Source organism: Etheostoma cragini, chromosome 6 (genome assembly GCF_013103735.1).
Source record: "Etheostoma cragini isolate CJK2018 chromosome 6, CSU_Ecrag_1.0, whole genome shotgun sequence".
Taxonomy (NCBI): Eukaryota; Metazoa; Chordata; class Actinopteri; order Perciformes; family Percidae; genus Etheostoma; species Etheostoma cragini.
The window spans coordinates 22191735-22216875 of NC_048412.1; the positions used below are offsets into that span (position 1 = coordinate 22191735).

General features: G+C 39.9%; 1 protein-coding gene across 2 annotated transcripts in view; it reads right to left on the minus strand.

Annotated features, from left to right (window-relative positions):
- LOC117945762 (mannosyl-oligosaccharide 1,2-alpha-mannosidase IA) overlaps positions 1 to 25141 on the minus strand; it is a 182289-nt gene that overhangs the window by 12058 nt on the left and 145090 nt on the right. For both annotated transcript variants that reach the window (XM_034873459.1, XM_034873460.1), the window contains exon 5: positions 1804 to 1898. In XM_034873459.1, coding sequence (XP_034729350.1) covers positions 1804 to 1898 — 95 coding nt within the window. The remainder of the gene's footprint in view (positions 1 to 1803; positions 1899 to 25141) is intronic.

Below are 25141 nucleotides of genomic sequence, written 5' to 3' on the forward strand. Positions count from 1 at the left end.
CCCCCCAGCTACCACCATGCCCCCCCTATCTCCTCTTCAAAAGCTACAGACTCATAAATGGCACATGCATAAGGGAAGCTAATTGTGGGACTGGCTCTAGTGGCTGTAATTCTGCATCAAGGCGGAATTTTTGTGAAACAGACACTCCAGATATGGTATTAGGGGACCACTAAGGTCTATATAAAAGCATTCAAAAAGCACTATGTCATGGGACTTTTAACACTTAAAAAAGTTAAGAAAAAATAACAACTTGTAGAGTTTTGGTGTGGTTAAATCTGAAATTTTACCTAAAGTGAGCTAAATTTCCCATGCAGATGTTTGATAGTAACAATAAACATGCAGGGTAGGAATCATAACACTAAGTAATGCAAAACAGTACATCATTTGTAGCTTCAGAGATGGTACTTCCCACACACTGTCAGAGCCACAGGCCGTGCAGCAGGACCGAGCTCCCCTATGGGCACAGTGCTGACTGCCTGCTTGTGTTTGGTTACACATTGCGTATGTTCTTCTCAAGTAACGGGTGTGTGTGTGTGTGTAATTGATAAGTTTGTTTGTGTGTCTGAACGTTGTTCCATTCACCCCACATGACCACAGTATGGGCAGCCTGGTTCCTCCTGCCCATCTGTACCACACAGGCCCATGTTGGTGATGTAGCAGGAATTTACTGCCGAATAAGGTAATTAAATCTGCCAGCAGCTGTCCAGCTTGGCTGGTGGGTTAATTGGTAGCAGGTGGAGGACAGAATTGCCAGGAAGTATCTTATAAAATAAGATTAGTGAATGAGCAGAAGAAGAGGGTTTACTGTATGGTTTCCCAAAAATCTTAACAGACATTAAATACGTTTGGGGTTTTTAATTTGGCAAAATAATTTCCAATATTCAAACATTGGCAGTGCATACAATTTTAGATCCATTTCATCAAGTTGAATCATTAATTCATGCATGAGACAGAGGTAAAGTCAGGCTGTGGGTATGTAGGCTAGCGATGATAATTTGACTGTCACAGTCACGACACAGTGCCGTTATCAGCATTCATAGTTTGTCAGATTGTTTCTCTGTCTCATGATAAAATTGTTAAATCACAAAACAAGAGGCTCATTTGTCATTCCCACTCCTGCATAAAAATAACTAAACAGAGAGAAAGAGAACTTAAAAGTTCATTGTCAGATGTTTTTAAAAAGGAAAAATAACATGTGTTCCGTGACAGTGGAATTAACAAGATTGTGTCAATAAAGATTTTTAAATTAGAAAGCTAATGGTTTGGAACAGATTAAAAATCAACTAATTTAAATACATGCAAATAATATTCATATGATCTTCCCAAAGTGTTTATGAACCCAGATTAATTCTTATCCAAATGTTATCGTCATTGTTAAGCTTAGCCTGCAGTCGCTACAAAATAAATGGAGAATGTTTGTTTGGACATTTTTGTTAACTAACTATTTATGCACAGAAAATAGGTACTCTCATTTCTAAAAATTCATGTGGAGCTACATTTTCTTACTAAATTACAGATTTGCATCTACTTTCTTCTTTTTTGAACATGAAAGTGCTGGATTATTTGTTGGAACCAATATGTCCCGAGGCATTGCAATATCTGAAAGTAAAAATTCAATATTTTGTATTTGTTGATATCTCTCGCGTCAAACTTAGCTAAGCTTTTGAATCAAGCTCTGCCTCTGGTCGCCAAGAAGAATAAACTGCATGTGCGCTGATTAATGCCAGCCAGCGTGGTAACTCAATATCGTCTTTCATCAGGGATGGAGGACTTTTAGAGGTGAAGGCTGCTGCTGAGACTCACCTCCCCAGGTTGATGACTCCTCGGGGAATTCCTGTTGGCGTGTTGAAGGCAGGCAGCAGCTTCTCTCCCAGCTCCATTACTTTACTCTTGTACAGCTGGAAAGAAAATACATAAGGAGACAACTTAGTAAACAGACAAATATTATATATACACACACACACACACACACACACACACACACACACACACACACACACACACACACACACACACACACACACACACACACACACACACACACACACACACACACACACACACACACACACACACACACACCTCATCCAAGCTTAGAAGAATCACTTTTACAGGCTTGGAATCACAGGCCTGCACACATTTCCCCTCCAAAGCTAATTATGTGAAACATAAGGCCTGCTACAACAGAACTCCAGCAGGATTAAAAGCAATCTCATCGATGTAATCTACAACAGTCCATTTAAAACCCCACTTCCTACCCATCTCCCTGGGTCAGACTCTCTGAGGCCAAGGCTGATCATCGTATAGGCTGCATTATCAGTCACCAACTCTCCATTAGCCAGTGGGAACAATGTTTGAAAAAACTGAAGACAGATACTGAAATCCTGACAAAGAAGGTTATGTCTGAAGAAACAAAATGTAGCAGAGCAGAGGTGAGAGAAAAAGAGACTAGAAAGCCTTGGAGACGAGAGAGCAGAGAAAGTGAGAAGAGACAGACATGGTTTACGGTAAGAAAACAGAGTCTAGACAATAAGCAGCCAGAAAGATGTTTGTGAGTTTGGCAGTGGTGTGGAGCAGTGATTTAGCAGAAATATGTAAGGAAATTTTGAAAAACAAACTGGAATCAGATAGGTAGAAACCCCTGGTCCTCATTTTTAGGATTATCATTGTGCAAGTAGTCTTTGTGCAAGTCTGAAAATTAATGACTCGCTTTTACAGAAGCAAAGTGAAAAAGTGTACCTGTATATTTACTGTTAGTTATACACATTATATGATCATAACACTGTGTCCTTTGCTGCAGTTTGGGACAATGATTTCTTTAAGATCCCCTTTTTTCTCATCTTACTGTTTGCAAACATCTCACAAATATTAATGACAACATTACATTCAAACTGTTCACTTAAAGCAGGAACTACTTGATTACACCAATCAAAGTTTGGATAAGATTTTATTTATCACAGTGTAACTAATGTGCTTCATCATGACTAGGAAAATGTCTAAAACTCACTCAATTTACTACTGTGCATTATATATATTGTTGCTATTTTATTATTGTTATTCAAGCAGTAAATGTATCCACCATAGTTCCCTTCCAGATTTCATCAATGGATTTAATAAAAGAGTACCCATGGCATATACACAATGTTTTTCTAACAACTCCCAATATGTCACATTCTATAAACAGGAATAATATTAGTGCATCACTACACCTGTTAGTGATGACGGAAAATACGATGATCATTAAGTGTCAGTGTTTTGTTTTTGTTCATTTCAAAAGTTTTCAAAAGTTTGAAAACATAAAAAAAACATATTATATATATATATATATAACTCATTAAACCCGTATATTGCACAAATTGTACATAGATTTTATGTTTATTCACACATTTAGTTGTATTAAGTATTTATTTACAGGATACATTTTGTGTGTAGAGGGGGCTACAGCTGCATTTCACTGTGCAATTCTGTGTTTCATAACAACTTAAAAATTGAATTATGACCAGAAATCTCAACAACCAAAATTTTCATAATTCCTGGGCCAAATAAATAATAAAGTTATAGCTGGTTTTAGAAAACCTGCTTGTATATTTAAAAGTAAGATAAAAAAAGTTTTTAAAAAAGTGTTGAAACTTGGCTTTTTGGTTTTTAGGTATCAGATGTTGGTTTCAGACATTTAGGGGGAAAAGGCACGGTGATTTGTTTTCTGTCTCAAGCCCCCTCTCAATAAGTTGTAGGTTGCAACTAGGGTGGCAGTACACAGTCACTGGTTAATTCTGGCAGAAAAAGACAGAGCAGCCTTGACCTAGTGTGTGTTTTTGTATGTGTGTGTGTGTGTGTGCGCGAGTGTGCGCGAGCGCGCGCTACACTCCCTCTCGAGTCCCCTGGCTCTCTATTTTATCAAAGCGAGCACTAATGACCCTCCGCCTGGTCCCATGTCTTCTCATCGGTTCTTTCTACCACCGCTGCTCGAGCAATACCAGAGGCCATTAGGCACACACTTAATTCAAAACACACACGTGCACGGGGCTTGCATCATTTGGAGTTTCACTACAGAAATATACTTTAGTTTGTGTAATTGTTCACTGTTAGATGAAACGGACACACACATGCAATTTGAAATACCTAAACACTCGCATCAAGAACCAAGGGCAGCAGATTATATTGCAGTAATTTATTCTTATTTACTTGTTTATAAATTACTTGATTAATTATAGTAAAACCCCTCTGGCTGGCATCAGCTCTTTGATTTACTGCATGCAGCACAGAAACTAAATTAAGGGCTGTGTTCATAAATCTGTCTTCTCTGACAGACTGCTGGACTCTCGTGCCACACAGAAACTCCTCCAGCACGTGAGCTTCATTACTGAAGTGCTAGTGTAATTACACTTTCCGTGTTTGCACCGCCTACCCATACATCCACTAATACAAAGCTATCAATAAAATCCAACATTGGTTATTTTTTCAAATATTCCCTGCCTCTCTGATACAATTACAGAATCGTTGAACTCAGCCAAGAACAACATTGATCTGATGTGACAGCAGACAGGTAGTTTTCTTCCCTTTTAGTTAGATTTTCCTGTAGAATGGCAAATAGGAAGCTGGGCTGTGACGGGGCATATAGCTTCTGTCACGGTAGCGATGTACTACCTATTTCATATCTCAAAGATTGAGTGAAAGGTTGCCTGTGTATGTTTGTTTAACAAGTCAATATGTTCATGTTAATTATGACAGGGTTTTCAAATCATATGTTAACCTAGCCATTCATCAGATCTCCCACAGCTTTCTCAGCTTTCTTGTGCACATACTTAACATTTAATACTGCGTAATTTATATGCTATAGTTACAACTATCAATACACCATTCTCTTATTGTTTAAAACTATGACATTTACGCTACAAACAGGGCGGTTATAATAGCCATGCAACACATATGTCTTGTTGTTAACTACGTGTCTGTTTATTGAGTTTAACAGGTAACAGAGGGTAACATATAATCTTTGTGTCTTACCAGCATCTGCTCTTAGTGTAAAAAGGAAAGTTTGTCGCGATTGTCCATTTATATGACGCTATGATATCTGCCGTAACAGGATGTGAAGCTTAGTTTGAGTAATTAATTTATTAGCCGTCAATATATCTTGTGGCTTTTGGCAAATATTGGTGTCATATGAATGTGTAAACTGTAAGATTTATAGCTATCTGAATTTTAGCTGTATTAAGCCTTTATTGTCTTCTCACCTGAGCCACCCCTGTATTGTACTGTATTGTACTGTTGTGTTGCAATGTTCTAATTTCAGCGTCAAGTTTCAGGCCTGTATAGACAGCTTCATTTGCTTAAGGAAGGCTGACGTGAGGAGGACCCAAGGCAGTTGCTCTCAGTTTAGTGGCGAATAGTGACTTGTTCAAAGGTCAACCTGTAAACAGCCGTAAAAGTGTATAAATGCAGGGCTCGATATAAGCAATGGCCCGATGGCCAGTAAAAAAGCTAGATGATTGGCCAGTCTGTGGCCCACACAGGCCAGTGAAAGTTGCTCTGTCTGCTGCATCAGCAAACGTCATTCAGAGTGGCGCGAAGTGTGTGAATGTTAGCTAACACTTTACATTTTCACCTCAAGTGATTTATAACTTTAGTTTAAATGTCAAAGAACTATAAGGCTTATGGGAGAAAAAGGGCATTCCTACTGTCATGGAAAACACAGTAGCCTACACCTGGGTGGAGAAAGGCGATGATGGCATGTAGGACTACTTTTTTCGTTTGCCGGCAATTTCCAACAAAAGCCAACCAGCCAAACTAGCAAAACGCCATGAAGCTTCAAACACAATAAGAAAACACTAACAAAAACATTCACCTTCACCAGCTTTAAGATGAATCACAGCGTCTTACTTATACAAAGGTTTTGACTACTCTTCAAGATTCTCGGCTTGACAACCAACCTACTATATCTCACTACTTTTTCCTCTTCTCAAGTCTGATTAGACAGGTTACAGACACAGTGAATATATACTGTGGCAATAAAATGACTAACTGTGTGACTGACTGCTGATGTGTTTCATCAGCTGCAAAAATCTCTCACTAACAGCGTCACTAAGTAAAAATGTGAACAAAGCCCCGCCTCTTTTACACCTCACCCCCTTTTTTCATGCTGAGCTATAGGAGACAAAGACAACAGAAAATCTGCTGTAGATGATAAATGGATGGTAAGCAGCAGTGTAATGGAACACGCATCTACAGTCTGAAGACAAATTTCATCTCAGCTTCAGGGGACTGTTTGTGGTTTCCTTGATTCTGTCCTCTAGTTCTGAGACCAAAGCCCATGCAGAGTGCATGCATTATGCTGTCTTTTTACAAGCCCGGCACAGCAACCAGTTGCCTCTGTCAGAAGAGTTTATTTGAAGCCATTTCAGGTTCCTGTGCTCCAAAAATAACGATTAAATCTAAAATCTCAGCGGGTGACATTTTGAGAATCTTCTGATGTCGCCTTGCTGAGAAAAAATGTGTTTTTCTTTGGACCACAGATGACTAATTCCTATTTGGTAGCTTATAAACATAGATCTGCAAACTAACCTCTTCTGCCTTTGTCACTATCTCGCACCAACATGCCAGTCCAGAGTCCTTTTCTCATCTTTTTTCCTTTGTCAAGAACGTCGGAGGACAGCTTGATCAATAAACAAATCTATAGAGTCCCCATCCACAAAAAAGGAAAAAAAACTCATGCCCTACTGTTGTGTCATTCATAGATCCACAGAAAGCTTGTGACGACAGTTATTACCTGTGGATTAGCCAAAGAAAAGGACAGAAAAGACTGACTGCCTCAAGTGGTTTTGTTGATATTTGTGTCATCACTCTATGGGCCAAGGCAAAATGTCAATCACAATTTCCAAAAGCCCAAGGTGACGTCTTCAAATGTCTCGTTTTGTCAAACCAACAGTCCCAAAATCCAAAGATATTTAGTTCACTATCACATAAGACTAAGAAAAACAGACCGCCCTTCAAAACTAAGCAGCCAGAAAATCATTTCAAGAACAAATCGATAATCAAAAGAGTTTCAGATCAATTGTTAATTGACTTATTGCTACTTCATTATAGTAAAACTTGGATTGAGTTTACACATCTAAACCAACCAAAAAAAGTTCAGTCCAACTAATGATTTACAAGTCAAACCGTGTATTTTTTTATTAAAGATTATTTTTCAGGCTTTATTAGATAGGACAGCTGAAGACAGGAAAGTGAGAGGGAGAGGTGGAATGGCGTGCTGTAAAGGACAGCATGTTGGAATCCAACCCACGTTGCTCTGTAAGGACGGATCCTTAGTACATAAACAAAGTGAGCTACCAGGGCACAAGTCATAACTTTAGCCTTAACTGCTAGAAATCTTGTTCTAACTGAACCTTTTCTCTTCATAAGAACCCTAACTGAATATGATCGTTATATAGAAGATAATTCTACATTCTGAGCTTCAGGTCAAGTTCAGTCTGAAGTCATCAAATGTATGGGTCTAAATATGCAGTGTATAGTCTATATGCACTCTGTATATATATGTTTTTTCTACATGTTGAAAAGTGGTTCAGCGGATGCTGCTGAGTGAGGGATATCTAAGGTTCATTTTGCTGAGGCCGTAGTAAGATGCTCATTTTCTTAGTGCAACTGGAAGAAAAAGTCGATTCTTTTTAAGCAGCGTCTGCACCTGTTTTGTTTAGTTTCTCTTCCAGCAGCATTGATAATTAGGTTCCTTTTCTTTTGTCTGTATCTTCAAGGGTCTGCCTGGGAAACAAGGGGAATATTCAAAAAGAAACTGATACACTACAGGTATCTCAAACATAGGGGTTTGTTCATCACTGATTGAAAGGAATATGACAAGTCTCAGTCATCTTCCCCAATGTTTCCACCATTTCAGCCGGATTTGACAAAACTGACAGGAGAAGAACTTTCTTGCACATTGATTTCATTCTTCATTTCACAAGCTGCTGGTGCGAGCTGACTATGAAGCAGAAGATTCCACAGGTCGCAGCACCTTTAGACGACTACAGTACGGTTCAACAACTCTGAATCTTAGTATGATCAACACTGTTGCCTTTGACAAAGCTCTATCAGGTTTCAATGCTACAGATGATGCCTGTTTTGAGCAGCATCAGTGGTGTGTAAAAAATTATATTAAATATTCAAAGTTGGTACACGAACAGAGTAGCAAAATTGTAATGTAGGTTCTCGTCAAACCATTAGTGTTCCAGAAAAAGGCTAACCGATGCTAATTCTAAAAACATAGCATTTTATTCCATCCATGCCCGTGATTTCTTTGCTAATCTTTATCATATTTTGTTCCACAAAGCTGTAATTTTATGCCTGCAACACATGTTTTGGCGTCTCCATCGGCAAAGCTGGCAGCGTGACACACATGTCTTGAAATCTGTCTGCTAACTTGAGCACGCAGTCCCACATCAGCCAATGTCGGAAACGAAAAGTACTCTGCATAATTTGTGCGAAAGAGTGAGAAGGTGAACATGCGAAAGTAGAACCAATAAATTACACATGAGGACTTCTCAGAAAACAAACGCAGCTGTAAAATGGAAGCACCCACCAAAGCCCAAATTAAAACACAAACAAGTGGCGGCTACTCAATCAAGTCCCCGCTGGAAAGGAGCAGCTCTGAATTAGTCCACGTTACAGCTATATTGTTAAGCAATGTTCATCAGCTTAAACGTTCTTCTCTCAAGCACATAACTGCCCGCCTACTTTCTACCCCTCCCTTTGACCCACTAAACTGGGCTTATACAAAACAGTTCACTGTTTGCTGACTGCTGCTACTGTATGATACAGCAGTCACAGTTTCTGTTATTCCTCCCTTGCAAATTATTCAATTATAGTATATATATATATATATATATACTCTCTGCCTTCTGCTTCAGCTCTTTATGTTACCCAGAGCCTAATTACTGAGTGCGAAAGCACACCATTATATGTGCCCTGTGTTTGTCGTTGACGAATGTCAGAAAAAAACCAACATTTCCTGCTGCACGGAATTATGAAAACTTGTGAAGATGTAATTGATAGGCGGTCGCAAACATAACTGGTCATTATTGGGATGTTTCAACTTCAGTGAAATCTTTCCATATTACTGCATTGCCTCAGAGTGGCACTATATACATCCGTTTTTTTCTTTTGTAAAGCAGGCAAAGCTGTTTTTTATCTAGCTAATTATTGTGTGTATTGCAATACCATGTCTGCAAGAAATTTAAGAGGGTGGCAGGGTTTGAATCTAGAGGGAAGAGTTAATTGCACCCATGTTAAAAGAAATACATGGACTCTCCGTTATAAAATCTTGTTAGATCTGTGGAGCAGTCTCTGAGCTGCCTGTCACAGCAAATCACTGCGAGCCATTGTCTTCACACCTTGAGAGATGTTGGCACACTGGATCTCAATATAGTATGTATTGTCTGTGATTACTGCATTTGTCTTACATAATGAAAATAAAGTGATTTGATCAGCTACCCCTGTGGCGCTCAGTTTTAACGCTCCACACTGAGAAAATAAAAAAAGATTTGCTGTCACGTAACACTTTATACACCTGTTTGAATATGTGGATGTCATACAAGATCAGCAATCTCCGTAGCAACAGACCAGACAGACCTACTGACCAATCAATAATTCAACCTACAATTTCCCTGGTGCCATAACCACTCTGCATTTGATACAGGGTAAGAAGAACAGGGAGTAGTTGGGGCTGATGGGATACAGAGAGCAGCAGTGGCTGGAGAGGATGTCAGATCCAGTTCTCATTAGGGCCATGACAGAGTCTCCCAGGCCTAGTGTTGGAGGACAAGAGTACCTCCTGGCCCACTGAGCTAACAGGTACCTTCCTGTGTGGGCACTGAGAAACTGCAGGAAATCTCAGAGATCTTTTTAAAGTCTGAGACTGTCAGTTAGTTACATGTAAATGGCTGAGACATTCCAACACTGTGTGGGTGATGGGTTAAAGTTTTCACACATACTTTTGTTATACCCTATACCCTGCAATCAGAGACAAAATCTAAAACTTTAAAGCACTGCTAGATTCACTCAGAGGTTGGACTGTTCATCAATACAAAAAGTACTATACTACAGTAGTAGTGGATTAAACACAAGTTTTACCTTTGGTTAACTGCTATTGGACAGGCCATGGAGTTCCTAAACTCTAAATGGTGAACCCAATTGAGAATTTGACAACGAATTTCATGGGAGTCTGTCCATTAGATTGAGATATCTTCTGTCCAGAACTGACATTTTGGATGAAAGTGGCAAGTGGAATGTCCAAAATTAGAAAAATTGAACACATTTTATGGTAAAATTGCCAGCTAAATGAAGATTTTTCCTGTTCAAGCGGCTGATTTGGCCTGATGCCAAAATGCCTGATGCCAACTGAAACTTTGACCAGATAATGGCACTACATTTATGGTTCAAAGTTATACAATGATGTGAGGATCATGAGGATTTGTCCTCTGGGGACCAAAATCTCATCCCTCCAACACTTAAATGAAGACTGAAGTCTTCCTTTTGCAGAAATGACAAATAACGACTGCCATTCTTTAGTGCAAATGGTTGCCTTAAGGCGAACAGAAGTGTTCATCTCTGAATTTTTCTATATGAAAACGTCCACACCTTCAAGACATCTCTAATTGCTGGTCAGTAAACATAGCTGCAAATAACTGTTCATTCTGCAAAAGAGGTACACATGATCTACAAGAGAAGAGCCATTAGATTAAACAAGAGTGTTAATGAGATCGGAGGAACACAATGCCGTGAGGGGGTGAAGGATAAAGTGCAGACAATAAAGCAGTCACAGCATCAGTGGGAAAGAAAGAGTGAGAGAGAGAATGGGGGTGGTTTGTGTCTGTATCTTTGACTGGGATAAGAGGAGGCAAGGCACGATGAGGAAGATCAGATTTGAGTTATCTGTGTGGCCTAGCATGTATCTGCGGTTCAGTTGGCGATAGGAGCTGTTTGTGGAGTGAAAAAGAAAGAGAGAGAGAAGCGGGGCTTCTTTTAAATCTCCTGATGGCAGAGCCGGTCTTCAAAGCATTGCCAGCTTCCTCAAAGACTAGACTCAGTGAAGGATATGGCCAATGTGATGCCATGCATGTGGGTGAGCAATTGTAAGTGTGTGGAGGCGAGAGAGAGACAGTCCTCTTCATCTGTAAATTAGGATCCCATATAGGGTTGAACCATGTTGGCAACATTTGATATTGCAATATCGATATTATGTCGATATATCTTGCACCCCTAATGCCATATAACATGCTTTCAGAGATGAATGCTTCTGGCATGAATCCTTCATTGGTGCTTCTACAGGAGGTTTGAGTCAGTGGTTGACAATAAGGAGAAAGGTGGCAAGGATGTACGGCAGTGTAAGCAGAGTGCACTCGGAGGCCACGGATGTGCTGTCACGCATGTCAGCCCAAGGACCATATGCTGTCATTTAACTTCACTGTGCCTCTGAAGGGTGGTGTCTTTGGAGTAAAGTTGCTGCCCTGAATGACAAAAACTCTGTGTAATCTATCCTCCTTAAAAAAAAAAAAAGCCTGTACATAATCACAAATCCTCCATACAGTCCGTGAATAAAAGGCAATTCGGCTTAATCCAGTGCACAGGCTGCGTAGTGTAGATAACTGCCATTCAGAACCACAACATTTCCCTGCTTTTCTAAGAAAATTGAAACGAGTAAGACACTCAATTCCACAAGTTCTTAAAAATGGGGATATGTTTAAGAGGTTAAGGCATTTCCTCAGTAAAAAAACTATTTAAGATAAAGATAATATATATTTATTATAATGTATTTTGTCAATGGATGTTTTATCTATCTCACACACAATAATGGGAGTCGTAATAAGTGTTACAGTGCTGCAGAACTCATCTGGAAATGAAGGGTATGGTAGTCTGTTTTTGTGGCACGCTTTAATTAAGCTCTGCACTCTTGCAACCACAGCAGGAGTGGCAGAATGTGGCAGACAGGACTGATCTAAGAACTGTAGAAATGGGTCATGTAGGGGTCACGCCCAGCTTCAGTATCAGGCAATTAAGCCACAAATTGAATGCGATGTTTCCAATAAACAAAATTCCAATAAAAAAGAGCTGAGTTTTGATGCCCACTTTTGAAAATGTGCTGCAATCCTATTTTCTTTTTCCCCTACCTGCAATGAGAACATGTTTTATGACATTTACCTTGGCCTCCCACAATATACAAGGTGCCTTCACATCTGATGTAGATGGTATGATAATGTTGGGAGGGTTTTTTCCCACAGCGGAGAAAACTAAATGTCTGCCTTCTACATGCCTGGTAGCAGGTTCATTTTCTAGATCACAAATCTTGTACCAATCCTTTAAATCTTTTAGTTTAAGACAAATCCCTTACTGTGAAACCACCTTTTTATAACAGAACAACACTTTTTTATAACAAAACTGCGAAGGCCTGAGGTCAAGTGTACATGACTGTCATTGAGCGAGACAATGACTATGTTACATGATGTTCCGGGTTTGGCCCTTATTCCTATAAAGACGATATTCTGGCTAAGCTGTTGACATGGCTAATGAAAACCGTAAACAGGCAAGAGGCAGTTAACTGAGGTAAAAACCCTGATTGAGACGCATTTTACAAATGCAGTGTATACAGTACATGGCTAAAGAATGTCTCTAAAACCTGAATAATACCTGAATATCCCACGTCTTAATCACAAAAAGCTATATTCGGAAAAAAAAGCCTTATTCGGAATATCCAACGGAAATGTGCTGTTCACATGACCTGTTTTAAAATCGGAATATTGGGAATAGTGACATATTGGTGTTCACGTAAAAATACAACAAATCTCTATCAGCTGTACGGTTACTGTTGTGCAGCTGATCCTCTGCTCTGAGGAGCAAAGTAAAATGACACATTACCTGCAGGCTACAGTAAAGAAATACAACAAAGAGGAAGCCCTTTCACACAAAAAACTGTGTATGTAAACTCTCTAAAAAGGCATCAACCACAGACATGCCTTCCGGCTTTTGTCAGCTTCTGTTTAACAGCACTACACAGAGACACTGCTGATGACATGCCATTTGCCTGTGATCTAAAATGCTAGTTGGTGCAGTCAAAATCAAATCATCACCTTAGGATTTGAAACATAAGGTATAATATCTCTCGATCTTTCACAAGCGTTAAAACGGATCCTCTTGAGTCTACATTGGGGACCTACTTAGATGACAATGCGTTGTTCTCTCCGATTGGCCTGGCAGGCTTCCTGTTGCCGCTTACATGCTGTTGCCATGGTTTTGGCTGGGGCTGCGCTGCAGTTTTTGCTAGCTCCATCTGTCTTGGCTGTCAGCTGGATGGAAAACACTGTGATTCCACTCATTTTCTAACCGGGGGGGGGGCATCCATCCTGCTGCCACTCCCTGTCTCCGCGCTGGCACACATCAACACAATTCCCGACTCTAGTTCAGACACACAGCTCGACAGTAAAGAGGATTGTTATTTGGGGTTGGACATGCTTTATCAATTTGAAGGCAAAATAATGTTACGAAAGCTGAACAGATTTACTTAACTCCTGCCAAAAGACCCAGGTGCAGGAGTCAGGCACAGGGAGTGAGGAAGACAAATAAATACTATGGAGCTATTATGAGAGAAAGGAGGTCACTCATATGAGAAAAAGGTTAACCCGGCTTAAATTTTATAAGTAATACATTTACGTAAGTAATATAAGTGATATAAATTTACATGCCAAACTGCAACACATTCTACATTCCAGTTTCCTTTTATACACATTTTATTCCCAATAATTTTCCATACCTGCAAATTTTCTAGATTATTTTGTATACGTAAAATTGAAAAGTCTGGACATGTACAGTAGTGTCTGAATAAATAATCAAGTTTGACTCTATCCAAACTTATTGTTACTAGGACTATAGTCATAGTAGCAATGGTGTAGTATTGACTGTGTGCCCACTGAGGCAATGCCAGAGCAGAGCCATGCTTGAGGGCATCGGGATTGTAGCTTTTCCACCTGAGATTAGCACCTGTAAAACTGTGGTCACTGGGCCTTAGCCATTTCTCCGGAAACATGCCAGTATGATTTGGTCCGGTTTTTCCTTGGGTAGTTGTTGATTCTGTACAAATGTAACTTGGGTTACATTGGCATTCTGATTTTTGGACATACCAACAAAATATAGTCAGACCTCTACCTAGAAAAAGAAATTGCACTGCACTAGCTGGGAAAAAAGACCGCTTCAGGCATGACCAACAACATAAATAAACGCAAATCCTTCTGACACTCTTCTTAGGATTGCTAGGAGTTTTGACCTATCACAAGAACGGGAATATCTTTGGGCTGAAGACGCCGGGCTGAATATTCTTCCGAGATGGTGAGTAATGGTGTCTGATACTCCTCAGACACCTCAATGTGCAAGACCTCAGGGTCATCTGAGGGTTCCGTCTGGCCACAAATGTCACAGCTCATAGATATTGCATGGGTCTCCACCCTTTGATGCTAATTGAACATTACTGCTCACCAAGTTAAAGAGGAAGTGCAGAAGGAGCAGAAATGGAGCGTGACAACGGAAGGTGGGTGGGGAAAGTGAAAAAGTAGAGAAACGTTTGCATGATAGCTGAAGAGTAAGGACTGTATTCATATGTTATTGTATGCACAAAAAACATGCATATACTATTTGCAACGCATGATTTTTTATAAAAGTTTTTTTTAAAGAACATGAGGTGAGAATATGTGCACCTCAAGGTTTCTTAGATCATGTGAACACAAGACTTTCTAAGGTCAGGTCATAGGGAGACAAAACATAAGTTGAGAAATGGAATCAAAATAAAAAAAACAGTTTATGTTGTCATCCAATTTGATTGTTTTTATTTCACATTATCCTCTATTGTGTACGTCTGTTTTGATATCGGCTCTATAAATGAAATGATCATAGTCAATAATCAATAATTATGATTGAAGTATAACCTCTAATGTGATGAATTAATGATAACGGTGCTATAAACAGCCACACCGTGGGTAATGACAGCTGCTCTATTATTGTTCGAGAACCTTGCCGATGTGTCACAATCTTTAATATTGCACTTCTTCTTTGCAGTAATTTTGTGCGGTGGTGGAGCAGGCAGAAGGAAGGGAGTGAGTAAGTAAGTAAGTAAGTAAGCTAGCTATAGTCCAATCAATACTGGATTCATGAGAAATATACAAATATTGATATTAGGGGGTTTAAAAGGTTTTGTAAATGTGATTTACAGCAAAGAATGTGAATGAATATTTCTTTCATTGTGCTGTGTCTTCTGACTTTTTAAACAGCCTAAACTCAAAACATCAAAATCTACACAGTTGTAGGCCTTAGGTTTATAACAAAAGAAAAAGAAACAGAAAAGGATGGATGGATGGCTTATTGTTCAGAAAGCCAGATTTGAGTGTGATGCACCTAATCAATATCCTCTCTGGAGCAGAATATATTTGTCAGCCAGGTCAGATAAAATATATAACTATGCCTTTTCTTCCTGAAGGTGAGCTGCCTGATCACACTTGAAAAAAAAAAAACTTAAAATCTATGAGAACTCAAGTCTTTTGGAGTCCATAGACTCAGAGCTAACAGGCTAACACCACCCATAAGCATGCTAGCATTCACAGGCAGCCCACCGTCTGTGAGGAACATTACGGTTACTCAGCTTAGTGGAGAAATGTGCCCATTAAGTCAGATTGTGTTGGGGGCTGACCCTGACGAGCAACAGTGACGCAGAACTCCACCAGGCAGCCATCAGTTCTCCATTCGGCTGAGAGACAGCTGTTACAAAAAGGGTCTGACTTTGGTGCTTGTGCGTGTGTGCGTGTGTCTGTTATGTAAATCAGTGGTTGGCCCTGCGTTAGGAGTCAGATGTTTGAATATTATTTATTGATGCGTAAAACAATCAGCGTAACGCAGCGCTAAATTACCAATTATTTGCCATTCTGTAACGGTAGAGCAAATCCTGCACAGAAGAGTGTGAATGCATGTTAATGAAGCTGCACTTTAACATTTGAGGGGAATAAATGTAAAGTGTTCATTTGGAGATACAGTACATGTTCTTATACTCTGTAAAAAGACAAGTCTGTGTGAAAGACACCTTGGTGTGGTTATGTCACTTAGGCCAGCCAAAGTCAGCAGTAATCAGGAGAGCGCTTCATGCAGAGTGGCATTCGTTAATGTCCCAGCCCAGGCAGGACACCCAGGCTTTGTTGGGAGTCACAGGTTCTGTCGCCCCAAATGAGCCTGCTGTCTCCATTAAGGCTGTGAGAGCAGGCTGCTGGTCAGCTTGTATTAATTTCAGAGGGCTGCAGGAACTTGCTGTGTCCACAGTCGTGACAATAGCAGAGCCAAGGTGTCTCTTGGGAAGGCATGCTGTTAGTCCTGCCACCGTAATGTCCACACAGGAGGCTTAGCATTTCTTTTTTTCCCCTTTTCTTTCTTACTTTCCCGCAGCACCTGGCCCTGCTACGGCTTATTCCAAAAAAGCAGTGGCATGTGCGAAAAGCTCACCTGTCTTTGTAGGAGTATATGTGCGAGAGAAGAAAAAGCAGGAGTGGTAGTTGGCAGCTCCTGTGTGCACCCAGTTTGAGCTGGCTAATGTGTCGCACTATGAGGGCAGCTTCCTGCTTGGCAGCTGCGAACTGTCTCAACGTGGCCCTGTTTGTCACTGGCCTTCTTTTTCTCTTTGTTTTTCCCTCTCAGTGTCAATTCCTAGAGAATTGAACCACCAATTTGCCATCGCCTCACACATTCCAATTAGCAGACAGACACAGAAACAACTTAACTGCTCGCTAAACTTGAAAAGTCTGACTATATAAACATTGGAGAGGCTATTAGACTTTTGTAATTGGACATGTGTGTAGAAAGGAGAAGCTGTTTTCACCTGTGGAAGGCAATTAAAGTGGCTGAGTGTCTGGCAGTAACTGTACCAGAGTGCACAGCTTCACAATTACAGCTTAATTATATAAAAAGAAAGTTTTTTCTCCCTTTGTTATTTTTTGAGTTTTCATAGTTTTTACTCTCTCTCTCTCTTTTTTTTTTTTTAAGATTACTTTTTGGGCATTTAGGCCTTTATTTGGATATTACAGTTTACACTTGAAAGGGGAGAGAGAAGGGTATGACATGCCGCAGGTTGAGGGCCGCTTCTGCTGCGCCGTCGAGTTAACCTCTGTATATGGGCACCCACTCTACCAGGTTAGCTTACCAGGTGCCCTGCTTTGTATTTTTCATTTCTCAGCAGCAGGATTAGGCTCCGTTTACTAATCCCCTGAGAAATATTAGAGCTATATCAAATTTAGTTTATTATTATATAGCCAACAAAACTATACACCCAGAGGTGAAAAGAAATTTCCAAAGTACTGCATTTAAATATTGAGCTACTTGGACTACTACAGTTTCAGTAACTTGAGTTTGCTTAGTTGCCATGGAGATAACATGACTGTAATACATTGTTGTGGACTAAACTACCCAACAGTATATATAAGGTAGTTTAAATCAACACGAACTCAAGCAGCTCAAATATGAAAATGTTAATACACAGAACAAAATTATCCAATATAACATTCTGAAAGAGGCCATACCTGCACGATGAATTATACTATGATGATAAAGCAATTCTGACTTTTGTTGTTGTGTTTTTATATTGGGGCAATGCTATTTTTTAATTGAGTAAATTCTCTGAACAGTTTCTCCAACACACCTGCGAAAGCTACAAGAAATAATGGGGTGTGGGGTCAAACGTTTAAGAAGCATTGGAGAAGAATGAGAGAGAGCTTTTCTTACTTCAGTGAAATACCTTGAGCGAGTGCCAGACTCCGTGTTCGTGCTCCATGGGCAAATTGTGAGGATATCGACAGTGCCAAAACAATGTTTGGCACAAAAAGAAAGCACTTCCTAGCCCCACTATGCTGGCGCTCTGCCCAGTCACTGCTGGCCTTTGCCGGTTTCAGCCAGCTTCTCCACTTTGAAGCTGCATTTTCTCCCCATGAATGTCTGACAGACAAATCAAGACATGTTCCCCTCACTAAGTTACTACGCAGGTTAACTTGATCAATGCAATCACAGAGCTGGCGACAAAATTGTACTAAGATGGGGTTCATTCAGGCCCAAATTAGCATGCAACTTCAAAGGCAAGCACACTGACTGGCTCTGATTGATATCATTACGAGAGCAGTGATTGTGCAGCCACTGCTCTTTTCGACAGTTGGCTGTAAAAAATACAAATACCTTTTTCTCAAGAAGAAAGAAGAAGCCTTGACCTAACATAGGAGCTGGGAGCGGAGCGGAGGTCACCATGTGTTCATTTTTTGGATGTAATGAAATGTTTTGCTTGAAGAAATTGGCCCAATCTAGGCCACCTAAAACAGTTTGGATGATGGGAGAGGAATTGGCAGCAAATGAGCTCAAATGGAACAGAAACTGGTGGAATTGGTCACCGGACAATTGACGAGTGTTCTGGCTGACGTGAACGCGGAGGACGCAGGTGGAGTCGGGCAGAATGGCGGTGGGGTTTCTTGTTGGCTCCTGGGATGTATAATTATAGGGTAATGGAAAGAGCATGTCCGAGGAGATGCTCAAACATTTCACTTTTAATTTGAACAGATGATGCATGAATGATTCACACCCTTGGCGTGAGGACACCACAGCGGGCGTCACAAGATAACTGAAGGGATAAAAAGAAAAATCTATCCCAGATACATAAAAGGGTTATTTTTTTCTGACATGGCCTGTTATGAGGGTCACCAAGTAAAATGCTGTTGTGAAACGGACTCAGTTTGGTTAGGTTTAGGCATCAAAACTACTTAGTTAAGTTTAGAGAAAGATTGTGGTTTGGGTTGAAATCATTACATTTGTTACGTTTCTTGACTTCCAATTATGGCTCAGTTAGATTCATAAGTTTTAAAACTAGAACTCTTCTGTTACTTTTTTCCCCAAAGTGGACCCAAACCCCAATCTCCTGGGTGAAAGTTCCGTGTTTGAAGTTTGGTTACATTTAGGCTCAAAAACTACCTCTTTAGGTTTTAGGTGTTATACATTGCATATAGTATAATTTTATAATTTAATTTAATTTTTATAATTCATATTGATCCCCTATGTGTAAACTACAATTTACACTCTGTTGTTATTACACACTACACACAAGCCTGAAATACACACACATTCTCAGGTCCTATACAAGCACTAATGGAGAGATGTCATTGCTTCTAACCTTAGATTTTAATTTTTTTTACTTCTTAGAGCCCTAAAATTATACATTGTCAAAAGATAAAAGTAAAGATCTGAAAAAAAACGTGCTGGTTTCTGCAGCAGAATAATCATTTCCCACCAAAATGAGGGAATGGGGGCTACTGTTCTAGATCATTGTTGCACATATCACAGTGAGATTCGGATCCAACTGTAAAAGTCACAGTGAGCTAAAGTCACACATCGTTTAAAAGAAACTAGCAAGTTTCATATTTCAAGGGAATAAAAACAAAGCAAAGCATGACATCAAATAGCTTAGCAAAGAATCTGATCTTGAATGGAGGGTGTGAGAGATGAAGCGGATGCTTTCTCGTTTGGCTTGTTTGACACTTTTGAAAATGTCAATGCGATAGAAAAATAAATAAATAAATAAAGTGGCCGCTGGCAGAGAGGTGTCCCAGAGCATCATGGGTTGACACACTCAGCGGCTGCCACCCTCTTTTATGCATTGTGAAGACATCAAAACAAATATGCCCCTGTCTCTTGCCTTCCAGTTCCCTTAATCTCGTGTAATGCTCTGCCGCCAGGTTGCCATGGATACAGGTAGACCATAGGCTATACTAAGTGGGAAAGAAAGAGAGGAGGAAGAGGGCTTAACCATGAACCTGTCCTGAACTAATGACTTTTTTACCACTTTAATCATCATATGATGTGAGAGTGACTAACACAAGTACAATAGTTTTGTGAACAGGAGCAGCCGTTATGATAATTAGTGGCAGAAATTATGCTTTTGCTGGAGTAATATGAATATGTAGACCGTCACAGTGGCTACACCTGCAATTATTTTTAATGCAGCTGCACACAAATTGTCCAATTATGCTTTCTAAAGCAGATAAACTGCATAAATGTATCCTTCTCCCTGCACCGTACTACATCTCAAATGTTGAGATGAATCAGATGTTTGTTGTGGGACAATGATGGCCGTTCACTTATCAAAAATGTTGGCGTTAAAACAGAGCTTAGCAGTTGACCCAGTTTTAGCCCAGTCAAAAGCTTTGTCCTGTTTAGTGGATTCGTCATTTCAATCGTATTGGGAGCATTTGACTGACACCTGCCATCTCGAATTGCAGGCTTATGCCAGAAAGCAAATCAGTGTGTGTGTGTGTGGGGGGGGGGGGTGAGAGAGCGAAAGTCAGCAGGTCTGAGGCAGTCAAAAATAGAGAATGAGTGATGGAAAAAAGAACATATCTTTGAGTCTGAGTTAGGGTTGGATATGGTTTGTTTTTTTTTCTCTGATACCAGTGCTAAAAATACTTAAAATGGTGCCTAACCAGTGCCTGAACCGAAATATATATATACATTTATAATGTATATAATATAAAATATAAAAAAGGAGCACAAAACAACAGTTGGCGACACCAAAGAATGGCTTGTTTATTGCTAAGGCCATATGGTCAAAAATAAATGATTGATTGAACAATAACTTATAACAATGACTTATTACACCAGTAAATTGCTGGGAAACGACAAAAACAAGCACCAGAAGGGAAAAGGGTATTTTACAATAACTTATAATGCACCCAACACTGGCGAGTTTCAAGTGAACGCAAGGTCTCTGTTGTTTTTCCGACTGTTACGTCCCAGTGTTGGAATCCTCTACAGGGAAATACTGTCACACTTTACACCGCTTAAGTTAAACTGTCAGCATTCTAACCATTGATTTTAATCCAGCCAACCCTAGTCTGAGTACAGAGTGTGTATGTAGGTTAACTGATCAAATAATTGATCCACAGAAAGTGAAGTATTGTAATTATTATAGTAGCCTAATATAGTAGTATTAATTGATTTGATAATGATATCTCATAGTACAATACATTTACGTATCTGCTATCTGTCCCTAATATACAGACTGAAATAGGTTTTGTCTTTTGCTTTAACTGCTTGGAATAGTTGGCACAATTCAGAATCTGGAGGAAGAGAAGGTGTAGTATTTCTTTATTTGCTTCCATATAATTGCTTATCAATATAGTTGCATTGCACTGTTTTTTTTCATCCATTCACTGATTTTTCACTATTTGGAACATCATCCATTCTAGACTAAACAATAATTGAAAAAAAAACTATATTGAAAATAAACATTAGCTTGTAGCATAGAAGCTACATGTGTGCTTTTGTAAAAGGAGAGACAGAAAAACACAGATGGCAGGATGGTCAGAGCTTCTGCCAGGCCAATCAACTGCATCTCCACAATAAAGTGATTTGCAGTAGAGGGTGGGGGGGTGGTGCAGAAACTGGGCAAAATGTGAGTAAGTATCCTAATGTAATGGCTAAGTGGCCACAATAAGCAGTCCCTCCATCTGCCCCTGATGGAGTGATACATCGGCTCATCTCCCTGTGTTAATCAGACCCAAACTAGCTGGAAACTAAAGCCATGTGCAATCTGTCCACTGGACAGAAGAGGGAAAGATAGAAGAAAATACTTGTTGAGTGCAACTTTATTTACAGCAGGCTTGGGTCACCATAAACAGCCAGGAGATATTCTGTGACTCCATAGTGTTTTACCTTACATATCTCAACCAAAACAACAATCATCGCTACCCATTCAGGGCACATTAAACAAGAAGTAAACCAAATCTTTCCCGTCCTTTTTGTTCTGAGCCATAATAAACGCGTTGTTGAGTTTTTGTTACTCTATCTGTGTAGATACAAAATGTGAAGCAACTTTTTGCTTTGAAATCTTCTCCTTTTTGTTTGAGAAATAGTTTCAACTTGCATGAACATGTCTTCCCACAAAAAAACTGTGCTGCCTAGAACAGATTTGCATCTTTCATTCACATTTTTCTATTGACTTTGTATGGGGGGTAAAAGAAGTCTAAAATTCACTTTGTGTTATGATTGAACACACTTTTGTTTGTGAAGCATATATAGATTCCTGTAGCCTTAGTTACCAACATTAAAAACAGTAAAATTGGTGAGTAAAAATAGGCCTACATCCATCCATTTGAACACTTGTATTTAGGACCAGATCAGTCTGAAATGTTGCAGGGAGGATTGGTAAAAGAAAAATAAATAGGATGTGCACATGACAAACGCTCAATTGCAGTTGAATACTAAGGTAGCATACTTCCTTGTTTACTGCTGCAATGACTAAAATGAAGGAGGAGGAGAAAAGAGAATCTTTCTTCACAAAAATCATCTGTTCCTCGTCATTTTTTTTTATTTTTTTATTTGGATCCCCATTAGCTTCAGCACGAACGAAAAAATTGTCTTAATCACGTAATAATTAACGTAATTACTGTGAAACAATAAAAGAAGCTTTATTTATCTCTGTTTACTGTACAACGATAACTTCAAGTACAAAACAACTGGTAACTTCTGCCAAAAATTAAGCTTGGCTACGTTGTAACCTTGGTTCTCTGAGTGAAGAGACTATCTCTCCAGCGTACATATGGAATAATTACTGGTGTAACTGTTAGTTATACAGGAGAGAAGCCAGTCATTTGAGTTTATGGCAAAACCTTTCAGTGCTGGTTTTTCTTTTTGTGACTTTCACTTGAATCAAGGACCATTTTTCCAGTCTTACTTATTCATTGTGGTTTTCTTTAAAATAGTTTTATAATTTCATCTTGATCTCTTTAACCCTATCTCGTGTCTCGTCTTGTCAGTTGGGTGACATATCATTTGTATCATATTTGTACCCACAAAGTGTGACATCTACCACCTGGATACAGTACCATGATGATAAAATACCTTCCTTGCAAAGATGGCAGTTGTCCTACTTTCCAGAAAAGACAAGTTCTAGGCTTTCAGCAAAGTTAATCCCTATTCTACACATTACTCTCTCCACTTGGGAACAGGCCCAGAACTGTAGGCTTATGCCGGCATGCATATAAACCAATATATCAAACTCCTTTTCACCCCCCAACTGTCAGAATGCAGTTCTAATCTACTCAGAGTTATAGGTTCACTATCCCAGAGCCACCAGGGAGTGAACATTAAATACTTTTTGTAAAGTCAGCATTCATCTTCACCTGTACATAAGGAAGCAGAATGTAGCCTGATATGAATGACATGCACATACAGTACAACAGCACTTTTTCCTAATGTATGAAGAGAAAAGTTTCAGAGACTGGCTTAAAAACTAAACAATAAATGACTGATGCTCGGCTTTACCAGAGCAACTACTATTAAAATGTTTCTTTCCCTGGAATTATACAGCACAGCGTTGCCACACAGATATTGTATTTCCTGCATGACTAGGCAGGCAGACTGTAAGCCCAGACGTTCGCTGAGACTGATTTCAAAAACCCAGCACTGGATGTGGCACGGCATGGCTGTAAAACACTCAAATTGATTTTTTTTAGCGTATGTTTTGCTAGGGAGGTTTTTTTATAACCATATCTGTGCTTACCATAAGTAAATGGGTTTTCTGGCTTCAATCAGACCACCCACAGTGACGATACTGTGACTGTGAGTATGAGACATGCTGTATGTCACCAGCAGACGCAGCAACCACCAGTCAACCGATGGCCATACTCAGCCTCACTAAGACAGCAACTGCACCATGGGATTGTAAATATTAAATCTAGAGAAAGAAATAAAATAGATTAGGAATCATAATTCCAACTGCCAGGAGGCTGAAAGCATTCAATCATGGGAAATCACAGTAAAAAAGTATATTTTTTAATCTCATCCCTTCGTCCCGGTGGACTGCAGCACTGCGATAGATAACTGAGGTGAAAGAAAAATACCAATGAGATTCTACTGGCAGATAAAGAAAGAGTTGGAGAGGAACAGTATTTCATTTACATACTGGCAACAGGAATGTCATTTATCGTCAGGGTACAGATGGAGGCTCTATTTGAAAAAGCCCTGAAGAATTTGTGTGAATGGTTCTAAATCATGCAGCCACAAGGGACCATGATCTCAGATTCAAAAAATACACTAAAATGGTCTTGTAAAGACGAAAGAAGGCAGCATAAAATTGAAAGAGGGCACAAATGTTTCCTGCTTGATTCATCGTACTGTTTTGATTAGTTGTGTACTATATGTGTTCTTTAATTGCCCCCCCCCCCCCCCCTTGCCAAAGGCGTGCTGTGAACACAGGCTCTCCCACAGGCCCGAGGGGACACTGTTTCCCCATCCCTCTTTCTTCAGACGCACAGTGAAGCATAACTTCTTCAGGTGGATTTGTGAACTCACTGCAAGGCAACTTCACTTTGTGTGCAGCTTAGAGTTGCACCATTTCAACTAAATACCAAGGGAGGGGAGAAGAAAGAAGCCATGCATTCAGCTGGCAGGGACATGGAGTAATGCAACCAACAAGAAAAAGGGGCAGAAATGAGCTAAAAAGGGAAACATTAAGAGGGTGAAAAAAGAGTTTGAGCAAAGACAACTTAATTCTGCAAGTCATGACCGCAGCTTTGGTACAAACTCTTTTTTTTTTTTACACTAGACAGTATATCATCATTGCATCTCTCAGGAACCGTGTCTGGACATGTCCTTTTGATTGACAACTGAAGGACGTCTTAGCAGAAGCAGCGAGACAGGGCTCCATTACCCGCACAGCGAGCAAAAGGACATGCACTGCAGCCGTAATGATACATTTAAGTCTGGGACGGGGCATTTTGTTGGTGAAGAAGAGCGAGGAGCAGTTGGCCCGGCTGTGGCAGCCGTTCATCCTCCCCAATAACCTGCTGTTAAACTAAATATGAAGAAACAGATCAATTACCGCCTCCACCTGGAATCAAGATAATGTTTTAATGCGTACATGGGTGTTTCTCTATACGTACCGGTGTGTGTGTGTGAATGGCTGCCCTGTGGCCGGTGGTTTGTTGCTCCACACACAATCCTGCAGCTGTTTGTGGTGAAGATGATTTTAACCTTCCTCTGGTGTTAGCTTTCTGCTGCCATCTGAAGTGTTAGCGGGTCATTTTGGACCCGTGTATTA